This window comes from Sus scrofa, chromosome 16 (genome assembly GCF_000003025.6).
Source record: "Sus scrofa isolate TJ Tabasco breed Duroc chromosome 16, Sscrofa11.1, whole genome shotgun sequence".
Taxonomy (NCBI): Eukaryota; Metazoa; Chordata; class Mammalia; order Artiodactyla; family Suidae; genus Sus; species Sus scrofa.
Window position 1 is genome coordinate 37,942,286 of NC_010458.4, and position 20,707 is coordinate 37,962,992.

Sequence of the window (20,707 nt, forward strand, 5' to 3'; positions counted from 1 at the left end):
ACTTTAGTCCCTGATATTGATCTGTGATGATTCCTGTAGCACTAAGACCAGAGCCATTTAATGGTGCATTTCAAGAATCACCACCACAATACCATTCATAAAATTCATCTAATGTTTCCTGAGTACCTACTCAACAGTGCTGTGTGTCCCATGAGATGGGAGCTAGATAATAACTATGACTTACAACCTAATGTACAATGTGACAGGAATAAAACAAAGAAACAAATACTGAACGGAAGGATAAGAGAACTCCAAATAAAGTCCCATAGAAGATCGAAGGAGAAAGATGTAACATCCAGTTAGGGGAGGCTGGGATGGGAGACAGGGATGCTGGGATGGGAGAAGACAGGACAGAATAGTCTTCACAGAAGAGGAAGCATTCCAGATAGACCCTAAAGGATAGTTGAGATTCATTTCATAAACTTATTTTAGAAAAGTTTTAGTTTTACAGAAAAATTGTGAAGATAATTACAGAGAGTTCCTATAGGTCCCAAATCCTGCTTCCCCTATTATTAACATCTTAACTTTAGTACTGGGCATATTTGCTCCAATTATTGAACTGATACTGATAACATTATTATTACCTAGAGCCCACACATTATTCATATTTGCTTAGTTTTCACCAAATGCTCTTTTCTGCTCCAAGATTCCATCCAGGATACATTATATTTAGTCATCGTATCTCCTTAGGCTCCTCTTGGCTATAACAGTTTCTCAGATTTTCCTTGTTTTTGATGACCTTGATAGCTTTGAGGAGTATTGGTCAGGTCTTTTGTAGAAAGTCCCTCAACTTGGAACTATCTGATGTTTTTCTCAGGATCAAAGTGGGGTTATACACTTTCGGTAGGAAGACACAGATGTGGAGTACCATTTTCATCAGATCACATCAAGGGTACCTACTCTAATATGACTTATCACTATTGATGTCGGCTTTGATCACAGGCTGCGTGTTTGTTAGGTTTGTCCATAGCAGAGTACTCTTCTCTCTCCACATTGTGCTTTTTGGAAGGAAGTCAATATGCACAGCCCATACTTAAGCAGTGGGGAGTTACACTTTCCTTCTTTAAGGGCAGAGTATCTACATAAGTTACTTGGAGTTCTTCAGCATAGGGAATTTGTCTCTTCTTCCCCATGTAATTATTTATTCAATAACTTATTCCAGTACAAACTCAAAGATATTTGTTTCATTCCATGGGTTATATTCCAATACTAGTTTATTTTCTTGATCAAAGAGTTCCAGCTGGGAACTGGGGGCTCTTTCCCTTTGCTCTTGAGTCCCTCTGATCTGCTCCTATTAACATTCGCTTGAACACTTCCTATCTTGCTGGCATAATATACTCTGGCTAAAATTCCCTGCCCTAGTTCTAGAATCAGCTATTTCTTCAAGGAGTCTTGGTTCTTCTACTGGGAAATGGTATTAGAAACCAAAATAAGGGTGTTAGATTTGTTCAGTGCTTCTGGGGTGTCATTGCTTTAGGCTCTCAGCTGTTAGAGCAAGGAAATGTTTGCTAGATGTTAACCATACCAGATGGTTAAGTTGTTGAGAAATGTAGTGGGAGGCTATGTCCTGAATGCACTTTTTAATTTAAGTATTAATAAGGGATTCCATGCCTGGATTATTTTTAGTCTCATTCAGAGGAATAACAGGGTGCATTCATTTAGGAAAAAAAAAATACTGGCTGGACTATTCTCCACTGCTTTAGATATTTCTGCCAGAAATGTCTTAGAGCATTTTAGATACTTTGAGAAAACCTCAGGCCAGTTTGATGGGCTATACTATAAAATTAAACAAAGAAACAAAAGGTAAACTCTATGCAAAGTCCTTGATGGGGAGATGAACAAAGGAAACACTCCAACAGTGCTGTTTGGTTTTTAACCACATAACCATTGTTTTCTCTTAAAAGCTTACCAGAAGCACAGTATCAGGATAGCACACAAACACCTTCTCTGATTCTCACGCCCCCAAAATAAGAAAAGAAGGATTATATTCCTTTATAGATGGATATAAAGGACTTAACATTGCTGAGCACCCACGTTTTCTGACTTTGTCTAGACAATTCCCATCTATTAATTCACTAAGTCATCACAGCAACTATTCAAAAGATGAGGAAACTGAAGCACAGAATATAAGTCATCCAATTTAAAATTAGTAAAAGGCAGAGAGTGAATCCAACCCAGGCAGTCTGGCTATGGAAGAGTGCTCTAAATCTACAGTCCACACTCTGCCAGAGAAATGAAGGCCTAGTGAATGGGAGATTTCTGCTGATAAAATTTGGCATTTTCTTCTCTAGTGGGGAGATCTCATTAACGGGAGAGAAGAAAAACCATAAGTAGTTTAAAACAAACATACTTTTCTAACCAAAAATGACTCCCCAGATGGTTTTTACTGCCAGTTTAGACTGGTATAGCCAAAAGTATGTCAAGCGTTTATGAGTGGTAAGCAAAATGCTTTAAGATGGTGTGGACGAATATTTTCTCACTTCGTTAACAAATTAACTTCAATGTAAATTTTAAAAATTAGAACTAGAACATCAAATCCATGAATTCATGTAATTCCTTGATTAAGATGAGGAACTCAGATGGGCATTTACCTTTAAAAAATAAATGTTTTAAATATAACATCTAATATACAGTAATTATGAATGTACACAAGAAGTCTCAGAACACTAATTTTGACTGTTATTTATTGGAGAATAGAAAGATTACATTTTCTGTCTAAGAAATATTATGTTCTTACGAGAACATTACAAGGAGTATATGACACATGGAGTTTCTTAATCTCTCTTGTTCAATTTATCCTACATGTAATTTATTGAGCACCCATTATATGCTATATACCACACTGAGCTTTCTATATATTATATCTAAAGCTCTTAATAACCTTTCAATTTTATTTTCCTCTTGTATTATCTCCATTTAGGAATGAAGAAATTGAGATTTAGGGAAGTGAGGCATATTGTCCAAAATACTGGGTAGGAAGCAGGAAGTAGAGCTAGAATTTGTAACCAAGACCACCTGACCAAAGACATCTATGCCCTTTCTATCCTACAAAACTGCCAAAGCACTGGTGTATACATTGGGGAAAAAAAGTAAATACCATTCATCCTCATCACACACAAAGTACAGCAAAACAAGAACAAAAAGCCCAGAATATTAAACAATAATAGCAAAGAAACATACTTCATTAAAGATAAAGTATTCTCTTCGTATAAAGATAATAAAGCTATCATCACTGCAGCTGCTTATCCAATTTAACTCATTTCCCAATGAACAAAGCAGAATTGTTTGTTGTTTAAGCAAATAAGAAGGCTCACCACTCCCCATCCCAATTCCTGTTAGAGTGAATAGAGGAAAGTGTCTTCCTAAAATGTCATATTGAACAATGTGAATATCAAAATAAAAGGCTACCCATCTCCCTGTTTTCCAGAAGGATCTCAGACTAATAGTGCCAATTAAACTATCACAAGTAATCAGGTACAATACTCCACCCTGGCAGAGCTATGCTGACACAAAATAAACTCCAGCTATTTACAGTTTTAAAAGACCAGGCTTTTTCCTGAAAAGGAGAAAATCAGATTCTACATAGAATTTTAGGTTTCAACTTGAAGATCATGACATTACCAGCATTTCACATCTGCCATGATAATGTGTATCTTCAGGAATAACTGACTTTCACAGGAATCTTCTTAAATGGAACAAAATTATTATCTATCATCCTTGCTATTTAAGGAAAAATGTGTTTATTCATACATTGGGAAAAGTACTATTTTATCTTGGCCAAGCCTTTTATTTTGAAATTTTTTTAAAAAAGGACATAGTTCATAACACTCTGAGATAGAAGCTACCACTATCCCATAATTATATCAAAATGTAGTAACTAAAAGCAATTCCTCAAGTAATTTTTCTGATTTACTGAATCACAAAAATTAGAAGTTTTCGATAGATCAATGTAAAGAATATGTAAGCTTACCGCTACTAAATACTGATACAGGAATTGAGCTGATGACAACTGAAATAAATTAAGATCCTTAACTTTTAATTAATTAGTTTTAATCCTTACTGTTTTATTAAGTTAAAGTCAAGGGCTTTACCATCCAATGAAACATAAAAAATATCTGTTAAAAGTGCTTCCTTCTCTCTACTATTACTTAAAATAAAAGAAAAGAAAGTATTTTTTTTTTCTAACAGTGATCATAAAAACACGCATTCCCAATCCTTCATACTAACTTTAAGGCCCTATAAGTAAACTACATAAATCTTTGCCAAACCTTCTTTTATAAAGTAGATGAAAAAGCAGACAGCAAATTCAAAATATCAGTAAGCTGAGTTTCTATAGTTATAGAAGATAGTTTCCTTTAATATTTAGAGTTTCCCTTTAGGTATCTGGATTAACCCTTAACAAGTGTTTTACAACTATGTCAGTAAGTTTTGATATTTTAAAGAAAATGACTGTTATCTGCTCTTCCCTCTTAAAGTGTCGTTTCCACTAATTTCAGCTTCCTTCTCAGCAAAATTAAACATTTACTTCTGTTCTGAGTTATACTCATATAATGCTGAAAAATATTAAGATTTAGCCACTTGAATAAACATTCTATGTTCATTCCAGCACCACTTTTGCTCAGAAGAAAATGGATCAGCAGTCAGCGAAAACTATAGCACATGTATATGTCAGGTATGCACTGACTACTAAAAAGCGGCAGGGGGAGCAGAGAGCAAAACACTAAGAAAAAGCACGCCAGAAAAGCAAGTTAATTTATAGGCATCAGAATCATGATAGAGATGTTTGCTAAAAACCAAAGAGACAAAAGAAAGTCCATGAAGAAGTCATGTCCACATTCTCAAAGCTGGCCTAGGTGTATACGGAATGAACTAAAGAAAAACCTAAGTCTCTTAGGATACCTGAATCCTAACTTCAGGATGGACTTTCAGCTTGAAGCATAATAGGTTCCAGCAATACCAAAGTCTCAGAACTGCTTCAAATTTAGAAAGGAGAAACAATAAATTTTTACAGTGGTATATTTTGGAGGAAATCAGGATGATTTCTTTTTATCATTCAAACAAGAGTGCACTTACACTGAAGGTCTGGTGAAATGTGCTTCATTAGATCACAAGAGGATACAAATACAGGGTCCAATGCACAACCCTTGAGAGCCTTGAGGCTCTTGGCCTCCCCTCCTCACATCCTCAATTTACTTTCTATAAGATAAAGATAACCAAAAACACTGTGAAACTATTCTGCATTAAAAACAGTATGAAGTTACTTTAGCTTTGCAAAATCTGTACAAAAGGATGGAAATGTCCCTATCAATCCCACATTATGTTTAATATTTTCTAAAAATTAGGAAGCACTGCTTTCAGTTTTAGAATGAAACAGAAAAAAACAGCTCTTCTGGTTGGAATTCTGCAACTGAAATTTAAGAAAAGATCAAGCTTCTAATTAGAACTTCAAGATGTTTATGTCTATATTATACTAAGGAAAATATAATTTAAGCATTTTTATAGTACAGATAATGTGCACTAAAGCCAGTTATTACGTATTGTATTGTAAAAATCCATGAAACTTAAAATGTCAACTGAATGGTTAAAAAAATAATAAACCTATTTTAGTTAAGTAGGCAACCAATCAAGTTTAACTTAAATCTCTAATAATAATACCAATAAAAACAGGTATAGTGCCTGTCACATACTATTAGCTAGTTGTTTTATACATATTCTTTGAACTCTTACACTGACCTTTCAGAACAGATATCACTGTACTCATCTTATGCTAAGGAAACTGAAGCTAAAAAAGCTTGTCATTTCTCTAATGTAAAACAGCTAGTAAAGAACAAAATCATGATTCAACTTCAGATCTGTCTGCCTCCAAAGTTTTTCGAGATCTCACCAAAACGTCTCTTAACTCTAGCAATAAGGTTGCAAAGGAAATCCGTACAAATCTTGGGCAGATTAATGTGCTTATGAGGGTAAATGCTATAGATTTAACCACTCAAATTAAATGCCATCTAGAGCCTCTTACCCTACTTGGTACAAGCATCTGACATGAATTACAACCAATGCTGGCACTGGCCAAGAATTCAATAATTTTCTTGCCTCAATACCACCAATAAACATTATGCACATTATAATACCAATCACAAAATACATGTAGTTGCTTCTAAAGCGTCATTTTAAAACTGCTAATGGTTTAGATTCCATCTATTAAGTTTTTTTAAAACATGGAGAACCTGTTAACTCAATTTGTTAAATAAGTTTGAGGAATCAATTCCCTTCTTCCCAACACCCAAATCTATCTCAATAATAAATATCTTCTCTGCACAATCACTTAAAAACCCTGATCTCTTACTAGTATTTTATTGCATTAGAGTAAAAATTTTAAAGCTTCAAAAAGAGAAGAAAACAAAGAAAAATGTCATGACTTTTCAAAGGTAAACAATGGTTGGTTTGAACAAGTACATGCAAAAAAAATGCATGGTAATAAAACTAATAACCAAAATCAACGTTTCAGACTTATTCAAGCACACTCAAGAGATACTTGGCAACCTAGTGGACGTGTGACACAAGCTGTCACATATCCAGTTCAGACTTAGGTTCAGCATCATTCTTGGGGACCTTTAGATCAGCTGCTCCAACTCAGTTTACAAGCTCATGTGGATGTGACTTATTCGTGCCCTTGTTATCATGCTAAAGGGTAACTTTACAACCTTTATTTTACCAAGAGCTCTTTTTCCTTCTATGCTAATCCCTTTTCATCTATAAAAAGTCAGAGGAACTTATCACTCATTTAGAAATCAATGGGTTAAAAAAAATGAATGGCTTAGACATGAAAAGTTTAATCAACACATTCAGCTGAGCTGAATTTTATAAATGTTACAAATAAGTGTCAAGACAGTGATCTTTCAACCACAAGACATAAACATAGCTAGAATGATTACATTTTGAAAAAATCTTTTCTCACTTAACCTAGATTTCATTTCAACCAAACAAACCCATCTCCCACACTAAACCCGTAAATTAACTCAAAGTGTAATGGGGGGGGGGCTTCATAAAGAAGATTAAAAAAAAAGAATCCCTGCCTTATTTGGTGCTTTTAAAAGAAAGAGGTCATTTTGACCAATCATTCTGACCTAAAGTTTTATTTTTTTATCTTAAAATATAGATAAATTAATTTCTTGACAGTTGAAGCCATTTACAACACATGATTAGATTTCCTATTAATTTTTAACATTCAAACATAGATCTCATCATTAAAAGTATGGCTTTGGGTGGAAAGTAAATTGTTGCTGCTCAGGTTCACTGTATGAAAAAGTACCATCAAATCACCTTGAAAATATAAGCAAATGCTTGCACAGCTTCATGGGCCTTTGGGTTCTTCTTTTTAGAACACGGAATTAACCACATAAGAGAATAAAAGCTCAGGCCCATTGCAGAATGGTCCCATAGCATGTAAGACACTGGAGATACTCCGCATATGTCTATGGTTATCATGAGCCAAATTATGAAAGGATAATCTATATGCTATAAAATGAATCAATGAACTAAGAATTTATTAGTCAAATAAGAACCAGGGCACCCTATATTACAGCACAGCAGGAAATAAGAGAGCAAATATTGGTGATTTTGATGAGAAACCATGCAAAATTCAGAAATGAGGCTCAAATGACAAAAAACAAAATACATGAACTTGATCATTAGCATGCATATGGGTAGGTTAATGCCTGAAGACAGTGACTGGGGATGTCTTTTTATTTTATTTGAAACTAACTTTTCACTTAAAAACTATACTGTCTCTATAAGCACTGTCAAGAGATAAGATGCCATGATATTTTTTTTTTTAAAACTGCATGAGAAAAAAACAGGTGGGATAAAAACTATAGTAAGCCAAAAAAAAAAAAAAAGCATAGCTCTTTGAAAAATATGTGCATACAGACAGAGTAAAATAGTATAACCTTCCTGACCTTGTAAATAGGTGGCCTGAAATACTTAAACATCTTTAAAGGGGCAATTGCTACTAATTGCCACACAAAGTTACCAGTCCTTACTGGCTAAATCCCTTAGCCATCTGCATCCAACAAGCCCATGTCTCCTTTCCTATCTCCTGAGCCAAACAATCATTAAAACATAATAATCCCAATTATTTCCTTACATAACTAAATATTACAAAAAAAAAACAAACAAACACAAAAAACAAGAATTCAAAAAAACACAGCAAAACTGACAATACCTTGCTTTAAGGCTATGTCCGGCTGAAGGTTGCTTCCCGCACCCCCAACTCCACTATCCACCAAGACCAGCATATTGGCATATTAGGCACAAATACCCCACTGAATCATCACAGTAACTAAATAACCTCAGAAACCTGGACTGTCTCTCCAACATTCACTGAAACAAAGGCAATGATCATAACGAACCTTAACTTCAATATCCCCTGGGGACACATACAGCCAAGTAAAAATATAAAGGCTTACTTCTTAACCTTGACACCTAGAGAAATGTGGGTTAAGGTTCCAAGTTCAGTGAACTGTTTTGAGTTGGAGTGTGGTAGGTGGTGACACCCAAAGGGATTGCATTAACCTCTAGGGCAACTCTTATTTCCAACTGGGAATTTCAAGAATACCCTTAATCGTGGATTGCCAGTAGACTGAACTGGGTTTCTGCTGCAAGGGCAAAGTGTCACTTAGGAGTACCCTTCCAAAAACAAAAACCAAAACCACTGTGTCCTAGGGGTACTTCAATCAAACAACGTCGAAGCTGCTTTTGCAAAGTGTTTAATTTATCTGGAGTGAATGGAAAAGAGAGGGCAGGCACAGCTTTAGGAACCTCCCTCCAAGGGAGCCAAAATGCAATGAGTGTGACAAACCTCTGTATGTGTTTCCCAGGGCCACGGAGACCGGTGGCTTTACTAGCGTGGGAATCAGCAGCGGAGGGGCTTCATTGAGACCCAAGCCGGGGCTTACCTTGTTGGAGGCCATCTCACTGACGGAGTGCCTGGTCTGCAGGGTTTCTAGCTGGTCCAGACACCAGTCCAGCTCCTCCAGGGTCTCGCTGGCCAGTTTCTGGTAGGCCTCCTCTGCGAAGAGATAGGGAAAGGGGGACTCAGTTCTCAGGCGCTTCACGGGACCGCCAGCGAGTTCAAAGGGGGCCATCCTGCCGTACCCCGCCATGCTCGGATGCCCGGTGCCCGCACATGAGGGCTGCTCCTTCATATTGCCGAGCCAGGCACCGCGAGGAGGGCAGGGGCTCTGCTAGCGGGGCAGCCGGCCTCGGGAACACACGCTCTCTCCAGCTTGGCGTCTCGGTTCGGCGTCCGGGGAGGGCGCGCCAAGTGCGGCAAGCCAACTTTTACACGGACCAAAACCCCCACGATGCGACTTTGAGAAGTCCTGGTGCTGGAGGATGGCGAAAGGGGTGGCGCGCGCGCCCGGGAACCCGCCCCGCGGAGGGAGCGTCTGGTCCACGGCAAGATGAGCGCGGCGCCCGGCTCTGAGCCGCAGCCCCGCGCCGCCCCTCCTGCCGAGCCTTCACTCAAAGCGAATGAATCAGCCGCGGCCGGGTGCGCGGCCACCACGTTTCCTGTTTTCTTTCTCAACTCCTCCGGCGGCGGGCGCAGCGCCGCTCCATCGCCGCGGCTTTCCGGGAACACTCCCCCTCGCGCCGCTCACGGCCCTCTGAGCCGCCCGGCCCCTCCTCGGCTCTCTCACACCGAGATCGCCCGGGGCCACGGCCCCCAGGCGCCCCACGCCGCCCGGCCGCCTAGCCGACGCATCACCCGGCACAGCCCGCGCTGCTCGCTCGAGAGCCCAGCCGGGGAGGCGCGAGCGGGAACGTGTGTGTCCGTGGGGCTGCCGGGGGCCGGTACGAGGGGAGCGGCGGAAAACCCGGCGTGGAGCGCCCGCCGCTAGGTCGCCCGCCGCCTGGGGTTCGGCCGGCCGCGGGGTTCAGGGGTTCAGGAGAGACCTAACGCGCACGCGCGCGCGGCCGCGCACCTGCCCCGCGGGGATCCCGCGCGCCCCGCGGAACCGAGCCCCTCCCGGTCGCCCAGACTGGCAGAGGAGCCTTGGTGTCTCCGAGCTTTCGGGGGAGAGCCCGAGGGGCGGCACAAAGAGGGTTATTTATGACCCGCGCAACTGTTTCTGTGGGTTGGGGTTTTAAGGTTACTGAGGATTCGTTTCTGAGGATTTAGGATCTACCTACTTCAAGTGGACAGGGTGACTGTGGGAATCAAAAGTATTTTCATTAAAACCAGACTCTCTATACCCAGCCCAGCCCCTGCTAGGTTCCAGAAGTCTAAATTTGGGGATACACATAAACAGGCAAACAAAAACATACAATGTTGTGGGTCGGAAAGCTTTACAATTCACAGATTTGACAATGTGCTATATTTTCACATTGACAATTGTCGTAAGAGTTATCTTACCGGAACAGCAATGTGGCTGCACTCGGGCCATGGGAAATTTACACCTGTTATGCATACGTCCTTCCAAGTCAGTCAATGGAATTGCAAATCAAGGAGCAGGATGGTATTGGGAAGTCAAGGGAAAGAGTATCTGTTGTCATTATGCACAGAATAAAGCTTACAAAGGGGAGAAGATGAAAACACCACATCCAAAGGCATGTTATGGAAGCAGTTTCTATTTACAAAAGCTGACCCTGGGGCAGTTCTACAGTAAGGGATCAATTGCAGAGAAAGTCACTGTATTACATGCAGATGAGCATACCTTACAGAGGGGTAAAAATCCAAACTCTCTAGAGTCGTTTTACAAAACTTTATTATTGTCAATTAGAAAGAATGCATTGAAGAGCTTACATGAAGTTGGTGAGATTCTTCTTCTTTGTCTTCGAATCAAATCTACAGGTATTGGAGAAGAGATTCTATGCTTGAAATTTAGACTCCATAAATGATCAGCGGCACAACCAAAAATTTCATGGACAGAATCTCAGGCTTCTGGGATTTTTCAGAGAGGTTTTTATATAAAATTTGTAAAAGTTAGAATAACTTTCAAAATATTTGTTACATGGGCCATGTGGCTCACTGTTATCAATGATTCTTGAACTATTTGCTATTCACTTTGAGAATTCTAGGTTAAAAATTGTCTTTTATTCCACTTTTTTTTTTTTTTTTCTGTACCAATCTCTGTAAAGTATACTTCAGGTGAACAAAAAACTGCCTAAACCCTGCCGAGTGAACTAAAGTGTAAGACTGGAGCTTTCCCAACAAGAGAGGAAGAGCCTCATAAATCATAAGTATAAAATATCTGTATAGCCTTTCCTTTGAGTATAGGAATATAAAAATATAACGGGCTTGTTATAAAATTTGAAACATTACACAAAGTTGTAACAAAGAAAGTTCCTTGTAATCCCATACCCTAAAGATCACACATAACAATTAAGCCTATGACCATAACACGTTTTCATTTTACTTAACATCTGCCATAAGCAACTACAGCATTACCTAGTTGGGATGGTAGTATAGGTACTATTGGTTTTGTTTTGGCCTTTTTCTTCCCTCTAGTGGTATAAAATCAGGATGTAGGAATTTTTAAAAGAAAATTAACTTATTTTAGGTGATTTGAACCACCCATAGTTAGCATATCCAGTGGGTTGAAGATGCATAACTCCTGTATCTAGGATTACTCACTGCCATCTTGCCAGTCACTGGTTATATCCAGAAGACAGGAATCCCCTCTCCACACCTCAATGGCTTAGTGTTCTACATTCCTCTCCCCTGCTCTCCAACTTTTCCAAAGTCTGAGCACCAGGGGTTCGATCCCTGCCCTTGCTCAGTGGGTTAACGATCCGGCATTGCCATGAGCTGTGGGGTAGGTCGCAGACGCGGCTCGGATCCCGCGTTGCTGTGGCTCTGGCGTAGGCCGGTCGCTACAGCTCCAATTTGACTCCTAGCCTGGGAACCTCCATATGCTGGGGGAGCAGCCCAAGAAATGGCAAAAAGCCAAAAAAAAAAAAAAAAGAAAAAAAGCCCTCTCCCCCCAAAAAACAGCTTAAAAAAATGTAGTCTGTGTATCTATTTTAAACTCTAACTACTTCTGCATGAGTCTGGAGAAAGAAAAAAGAAAAAAGAAAAAAAAATGACCAGAGCACATTTACATACCAACAAGTAAGAAAATAATTACTAACTACAGAGCAAAGAACAGTTTGTTCTATAAAACTGTTGCTCAAATAAAGAATTACTGTTGATATTAGCGTAGAGCTGAATATTCTACTTTCACCAAATTCCTAGGTTTATAAGCAACATGGCTAGCCACAGTTTTTCAGTCAGTTTTAAAGCTTAACTTTTAGGAATTTTAACCCCAAATGTTCTGAGACATTGAGTAACTGACCTTTTCATCCCTTCTAAAAAAGCCTCGATGTGGAATTGCCAGCTATCCTACAGGAAATTGAGTCATCACACCAAACAACACACCTAAATGTCACCGATACTTGCAGGACAAAAACAGTGAGCTGGTTTAATTTTGGGTTTTACCAAGAACTTACACTGCATTCATTAATAAAATACTTTTCTCCCTGGAGAGCAGTAGTCACTATGGCACTACCTGAAAATATATGAAAACTCTTCTATTTCCCTGTCCAAAATCTTTCTAGGTCAAGGAACTACAGGGAGAAACTGCCTAATCAACCACTGTTGGCTAAATTCCACAAAAGCCAGGAGAGGACGATGGAAGAGCAACTGAGAAATAACTTGAGCCGTTGCAAGTCCCCTCCTACGGTAGCATTGGTTTCCTTCAAGGCCCCCTTGAACTATGTAACACCCGTGATTCTGCTCAGGATCTTCTGTGAACAAACAGTCCTCAATTCTTGCAGGCCAGCACTTGGCTTCCGTCATTGTGATGCGATCAAGGGTTCCCCTGACACATGGCCTGAAATGGTGCCAGGGGCTCCAAGGGAAGATGCTGAAGCAGCAGCTTCCTCTCGAAAAGGAAAAAAAGCAATCACCTCAGAGCCACAACAGTGAGCTGGAGGCTGAGGTTGTTTTCTTCTGAAACGTTCAGCCGTTTACCCTTACTCACAGCTTACAGCGATGGTGACCATTGAGGTAAAAGGATCCACTCTATGTGATGTGTGACTGTGTGGATGTCAGTTTCTCTGCCAGCAGTTGACTGATTATAGGTCTGTATAAAGTTGTCATAACCCCTACACAGACCTATTGGTGTAAATGAAGAGAACCAGTCAAAACAAAATGTCACTTACTTTGGATACCATTTGCTTCCACTTAATTCAAAAATATAAATACGAACGCTGATGGCTGATTCATACTTTTCCTAAAATTAAATGGAAAACAACAACCCTTTATCAAACAGGTAGGACTGGAGGAAAACGATTTCCATTCCACCATGTATTGCTTTGAGCTGTCACTGCCTGAATTTACTACATCAAGGATTTGTGCACTTTAGCTCTAACTTTTGTTGACTTTTTTTTTTTTTCTCTCTATACATTTTATCTGATGGGAAATACATGAAGGAGTTGGATTCACTTTCAATGTGTATGTGTAACAGGTTTAAGCAGAGCTTGCCAGTGGCAAGCTACTCTCATTTCCAAGTGTAGTTCCGGCGTCAGGTTCTTGTTTTGAAATCATAGGAAATACATAAAGTTTCACTTACTACTTCAAAAAACCTCCAAAGGAAAGGTGTACATATTTTTGTGAGTTTTTTCCTTGTCTTCTGACTATCTTTGATTTTTTTTTCCCCTGGGGCTGCTGAAGGCTCCAATAGAATTATGTTAATGAAATAAACATAAGATTGGGTTGTATTGACTTCTAGTATCTTCAGTAATTTCAGGAACATTTAACACCAGATATGTACCATGCACCTTATCAGAGTCAGAGTCTGCAAAAACAAGACACATTAAAGAATGTGTCCCTTATCCAAGGAAAGCCTAGTGTCCCGGGTATAGTTGGTTTTAGCATACTCTACTGTAGAAAGTATTGCGAAAGAAGGAAGCGTGTACACTATGGGAGAATAACAGAAGGCAATTTAAATCAGAGGTGGAGTGGGAAGGGGCTAAGTCCTAAAAAATGAAACAAGTGATGAGGGTGAGAAGATTTTTTAAGAGAAACAATATGAACGAGCACATGGGCCTGAGGTCAAAGGCTGTGTGTGTGTGTAGGGAAAGGACCTCCCATGGAGTCTTGCTCAGGGGGAAAGAGGCTAGAGAAATCTGCAGACTCTGGTCATGGAAGTCTTGTCAGGCATTTCCAAGTCAGGGCTTTGGGCTGAATCTTTAAGAGGAGGAGCCTTGATAAGTGATTCATGGTACTGTGTGATTTAGGATCAGGTTTTATTGAGATGGCAAATTCTAGGGCTCTGCAATAAATGGATTGAAGGAGGGAAGGCTGAAGTCAGTGAGACCATTATCTTCAGCCATTTTATTGGTAAAATAAAATTAATAATTTAAAGAATATTTGCACCTCTGATGATTATTCTTATCTAAAACAATCTAAGTATTAAAATTCGACACAGGCATATGCTCCCATAATATGTCAGGCCTGAAGAGAAGGACTGCCCAATTAGACGTTTGCAGGAATAGACCTCTTGCTTTCAAAAGCTAAAACTTCTGAAATTGCAATCATACTGTATTCCTCATAACTGTATCTGCCAGATTTTCTTTCAGCGAGAATGTGAGAAATGTTTGGCAAGGCTACTTACTACAGAAGCTAAGACTTTAAGGAGCCCTAGTTTGAGCAGAACTAAACTGTGGCCTCTTCCACACAGAAAAGGGGAAGACGATGCTGGTTGCTCCAGTGGGAGGGAATATATATGGTGGATGTGTGTGTGCATGTGTGTAACAGAAAGGGGTTGACTTGGTCTACAGAGTAATTTCACCCTACAAATTCCCCACTCCTTCCAATCTTTAACAAAGTTACTGAAGGCACAAAATGCTGATTTTTTTTTTTTTTTTTGCTTCTTTGTTTAGTCTGAGCTTGGAGGGCAGACTGGTTCAAACTGAAATGTCTGCCTGAGCTGACACTGGAGAGAAGAGACAGTAAGAGGAGAAGCTTTTGGAACTAAGTGTAAGAGGAGGGAGGATTTTTGTCCAAGGAAACAGAGCCAAGTGTAATCAGACATCTGGACTGGGGACTTTATGTGACATGTATGTGACTATAAGCAATATTACTCCTTGATGGAAATTAGAAAACAAGGAGTGATTCATGGAGATCCCATCGTGGCTCAGCAGTTAACGAACCCGACTAGTATCCATGAGGAGGCAGGTTCAATCCCTGGCCTCGCTCAGTGGGTTAAGGAGCTGGCATTGCCATGAGCTGTGGTGTAGGTCGCATATGCGTCTTGCATCCTGCGTTGCTGTGGCTGTGGTGTAGGCTGGCAGCCAGTTGCAGCTCCAATTCGACACCTAGACTGGGAACCTCCATATGCCACGGGTGTGGCCTAAAAAGACAAAAGACAAAAAAGAAAAAAGAAAACAAGGATTCCCATCTCCATTCCACTACATACAAGGCATAACCCCTGGCACATCACCTAATCTTTCTTGGACCTTAATTTCCTCACCTGTAGATCCGGAAGAATAAGAAGAACCTCGTAGATTATTTTAGTTTGAGTGCGAGACCACGAGTTAGATAACTCTGTGTTGATCACCTAATTGATTCTTTACCAGGCACTGCACTAAATGATGGAGATTTAGCAATGAGCAAGGTAGTTAAAAGTTCCCACCTGCTCTCAAAGAGTTTACATTCTACTGATTATAATAATTTTCTTTTCATGTGAATAAACATATATTGAACACCTGCTATGTGTCTGGTGCTGAGTACAACAAATGAAATAACTTTGGCTTTCAACAAGCTCATAGTCCAATGAGGAAGGCAGTTATAGTAGAGTACGTATGTACGTTTCCACTAAAGCCAGGCAGTAGATGGAGATGCACTGTCAGCACAAGGCAGAGATGGGGGACAGGAAAGATGTCATTAACCACAGCCTAAGAGCTATCTGGGAAAGCCTTCTGAAAGAGAGAATGCCAGTCCTGAGTTCCAAGGATGGATTGAAGAGTTAACCAGGTGAGGAATGGGGGGGGTGTGACATGTGAGATAGAAACATGTGCTGTTGCCAGTTGGAGAACCATAAGTCATATCAAGCAGATAAGAATACTAAATTTGGGTTCAGTAATGGACAAAGATAAGTTAGAGAAGTAGTCATGGGGATTTTAGTACAGTATTCCAAGAGTTTATTTTTTTTTAATTCATTTTTTCCTTAATGAGTCATTTTGCTTTTCAGGAAGATTACTCTGGGAACAGTGGGCAAAGAGGACTGGAGAAAGACAAGACCAGTTAGGAGGCCTTGAGTGGGAAGAGAAGCTGCCAGAAAGGGAGGGCGAGAACTTCTCAGGAGCAAAGAGAAAGGAGAATTTCAAAGGAGAGTCTCAGGTATAGCCACTGATATTCAAAACAAACCATATATACCCACCAGTTTGGAGTAAGCGGATTTTCATTCCTAACTTATAATTTAACAACAAAGACTAGGAATGTTAGTGAAGAAGCTTTGCTCTGGGAACTTGTTTCAATAAATAACAATAAACATTTTTCAAAAAGCCTGAAAAAAAAAACTATATATGTTATTTTCATACTCCTGTTACAACCTTAGGAGTCTTTTTGATTCCTGAGGGAGGGGCTTGTGGGAGGGTATCTGTATTGCTGTCCCACGTACTATCAGCCTCCAGGTATGACACAGTCTTTGGATCTTTATTTCTGTCAGCATTCCTTATGGCAAGTAAGGTGTTTGACTGGGTGATCTCTACTGCTTACCCAGCTCTAACATTTATTTATCCCATAACTTCTAACAGTACGTTATCTGGGTGAGGTGTTGGTTTTGAGGTTGTTTGTGACTGATAAATCTGGGTGGGGTCAGGTATTACTATAGAGGTAAATTCTGGAATTGCCCAGACATCTTTAAGTTCCCATCTAGTACCATGATTTTGAAACTCAGTGAGTTTAGCTCAACTGTATATCAGATATAGATGCTTGATACTTGAAATTGATATATTTTAAGAAAGTTACTGATAAATAGAAAGTTGTGCTTTCTCTGCTGTATATCTCTGTCCCAACCATATTCCCATCAAATACTTCACTAACTGATTTACTAATTCCTTCTTAATTTCTATAACTGCCACCTTTAGTCAGAGCCTCATTTATATATTTCCAGATTTTGCGTAACAGATGACTACTGGATCTCCTTGGGTTCAGTTTTTCTTACCCCAGAACTGCTTGTGAAGTCAGAATACCCTTCCTTCAACTCTGTGTTTAGTGTGTCAATGCCTCACTGAAAATCCTGCTGCACAAGCTCCGTCCTGCTTATTCTCTGAATGCCATACTTCTTAGGTTCACGGAAGGTTTTTTTCAGTGGGCTTTTCCAGCTTCTTTTATTCACCATCTCATCTAAGGCTACCCTCCTTAGCCAATTTTTCTACCTGGGTACAATTTGCTGGCTTCTGTTTCTATGACGGTGTTTATATCACTTTTATATGTGTTTCTATGCTTTTCTACATGCCTCTGGGACAGTTCCTGACATTTACCAGCGCTCAACAAATATTTGTGAGGTAATAATCAATAAATATGCATGCTTTGTAACAAAAAGTATTTCTCTCCAAGTAAGATTTAGGCAGTTACACTCTCCTGGGTTTGCCTCTCATGTATCCATCTCCCTCTCTCTGATGCTCAAGTCTTTTGCCTTCCAAATCCCTTGTCTGTTTTGAAAGAGTATCAGAACTAACAGTGCCAGAACTCTGGAATGGTTAACACATCATGGTGTCTTTCTGAAGAGAGATATTAACATTACACTTAAATGATAGGTATTAGAATAAATACAGAGAATGATCTTAGGCAAAATTTGAAAAGATATCAACACACAGGTATCAAGTTTGGGGAAAACAAGAGGATGAGTGAAAGGCCTTGTGCCACCCCATCAAGATCAAGAGAATGGGTTCCTCATGAGAATTCAAATTGGGAGAACAGCTGGATTACCTACCTACTCCTACTGCTTGAAGTTTAACCAACCACTGGAACTCCTGTTCTGTTTTCTTTTCTTTTCTGCCACGCCCACAGCATATGGAAGTTCCCAGATCAGGGACTGAATCCCAGCCGCAGCTGTGACCTGTGCCACAGCTGCGACCATGCCAGACCTTTAACCACTGTGCAAGGCCAGGGATCGAACCCACGCCTCCACTGCAATCTGAACCATTGCAGTCGCATTCTTAACCTGCTGAGCCACAGCAGGAACTCCTTTGTGTTATTTTCTAACAGTCTTATTTAAATCTATATTTCTTTTTCAATGTAACACAGTTTGTTGCCCACCCCCACCAGATCGTTCTAGGTTTTCACTACTGTTTCCTCATTCTTAGACTCCATTCACAGATATACTCTTGGCCTTTCAGATGGAAGGCGAATTCACTTAAGTGATTGCCCATAAAGGAGACACTGGTGGTAGGTCTATTTTGATTTCCTGCACTTCAAAACGCAGAGCACTTGTTCATGTCTTTGGAAGTCAAGCCTTTTGAGATTCTCAAGAAAATCTCCCTAGAAAATTGAACATAAGTTCATATAAGACACAAGTAAAGTTTTTACTTTAAAAGTGTTTACTAACCTCCCTGAAGTCACCAAGGACTCCAGGTTGAGAACTCCTTTCTGAATGGAGAATAGAAACTACTTGTTTTAATTAACCCTGCTCCAGAAATTTTTTTATTCCAAATTGGAACCTCTGCTGCCTTCTTTGTTTCCTTACTCCCTTTCACTATGGATACCTAAAGAGAATGCCAGAGAGACATTCATCCCATTTAAAGGAACTGAAGTCTGAGCTAAGAAAAAAAAAATACATACAAAAGATGTCCAAAGAAAGACTAGGCTCTTTCAAACAAAATATAAGTAGGGTTTGAGAAGGATAATTTCTTATGTCCAATTTTTATATTCGCTATTTGTGCTATAAGCAGAACAGATCAGTGAGAAGCTGTGTTGGCCTACTGGTACACTTGCATTTATTAAGTGTGTATACATTACAGAGCAAGTTTTAGCACTTGAGATTATATCAAATATACTTGGCTGGTCTGGTTGTGTATGAGCTGGTGTCCTATAAAAGATTAAGTAAAAGAAATTAATTTTCTAGTTGTATAAGAGTATCTAGGGAGATTTAAATTTGGGTAAAAAAGCTCTTACACACATGCAAGGAACCCACAGAGTTCCACGTGGGAGGTAGTAGGACAGATCACAAAGAGCATGGATTTTTGAGTCACCCAGAATTTGAATTCTAGCTTTGTTATTTGTTCTAGTCATTGCGTTGTCTTAAAAAAAAAAAAAAAAAAAACAAAAAACAGCCGCACCTATAGTATATGCAAGTTCCCAGGCCAGGGGTCAAATCGGAGCTGCAGCTGCTGGCCTACACCACTGCCACAGCAACACGGATCCAAGCCACATCTGCGACCTATACCACAGCTTGTGGCAACATCAGATCTTTAACCCACAGAGGAAGGCGAGGGATCCATGCATCATCACAGAGACAATGTTGAGTCCTTAACCCAGTGAGCTACAATGGGAACTCCCATTGTGTTACCTTAAATTAGTCATTTAAATACCTGAGCCCACTGTATAAGTAGGAATTAATTTTTATGAGAAATGCACGTAATGCATGTATATCTGACTTATAGTAGTAACCATTATTCTAACCCAATCTATAAGGTTGTTTAAATTAATCTGCAGTAAGGCATTTCATACATAAAGGGTTACTTCCACTCTCAGAGGTTCTCAATCCTAAACCAATGATTACTTTCTTATCACCATCAATCTTCCCCCATTAATCAGTTTTGGGCTGTACATGAGTGAAGAATCTAAGATCTGGAATGGTCTTCACAAGACCATACCAAATCATGCAAAGTCACTATGTATTTAAAATATAAGTGCAGGAGTTCCCGTTGTGGCTCAGTGGTTAATGAATCCGACTAAGAACCATGAGGTTGCGGGTTCAATCCCTGGCCTTGCTCAGTGGGCTAAGGATCCGGCGTTGCCGTGAGCTGTGGTGTAGGTCGCAGACGCGGCTAGGATCCCACGTTGCTGTGGCTCTGGCGTAGGCTGGTGGCGACAGATCCGATTAGACTCCTAGCCTGGGAGTCTCCATATGCTGCAGGAGCGGCTCAAGAAATGGCAAAAAGCCAAAAAAAAAAAAAAAAAAAGTAATGACAGAGCACCACTTACTACGAGGTTACTGGAAGGTGATATCATTCCAACATTTCCCAAAGAATGTTTAAATGAACATGATTCTTTTAAGATTCTCCTTACTAAGAGAATTCTGGAGGCAAAGAAGGTTGGGAAATGTTGTATGTGTAGCTTCTCTACAGTGATTTTAATGGACATGAACCTATCAAAAGCTAGAAGCTCTACAGCAAAGAGACCTGTTTAATGTCATTTAACAAGTATTAGTTAAATGTATCTTATCTTGGACTGTAACAACTATCACATCTTGAAACATACTTTGGAAAACTTTGTCCTATAGCATGTCAGGCAAGTCCAAAAGCATAGACACAATACATATATTCTGTACGTTCATAAATATTTGAAATCTCCACCAAGGACATCTTATTTCCCCTCCTCATACCTTCTCATACTACTGAGAAGTGGCAGAGAGTAATTTTCCTCCTTCCCTTCCCTCCTCTCCGTTTCTCTTTTCCTCAGAAAGAGAATAGTCCAAAACTCCATACATATTTATGG

At 39.7% G+C, this 20,707-nt stretch overlaps 1 protein-coding gene across 24 annotated transcripts in view; it reads right to left on the bottom strand.

Moving 5' to 3' along the window:
* PDE4D (phosphodiesterase 4D) overlaps positions 1-20,707 on the bottom strand; it is a 1,509,235-nt gene that overhangs the window by 44,986 nt on the left and 1,443,542 nt on the right. For 23 of the 24 annotated variants that reach the window (XM_021076868.1, XM_021076867.1, XM_021076869.1 and 20 more), the window contains one exon: positions 8,955-9,067. In XM_021076868.1, coding sequence (XP_020932527.1) covers positions 8,955-9,067 — 113 coding nt within the window. Of the gene's footprint in view, positions 1-8,954; positions 9,068-9,153; positions 9,992-20,707 lie in introns of those variants that run through there. The other variant, XM_021076886.1, reaches the window with a different exon arrangement.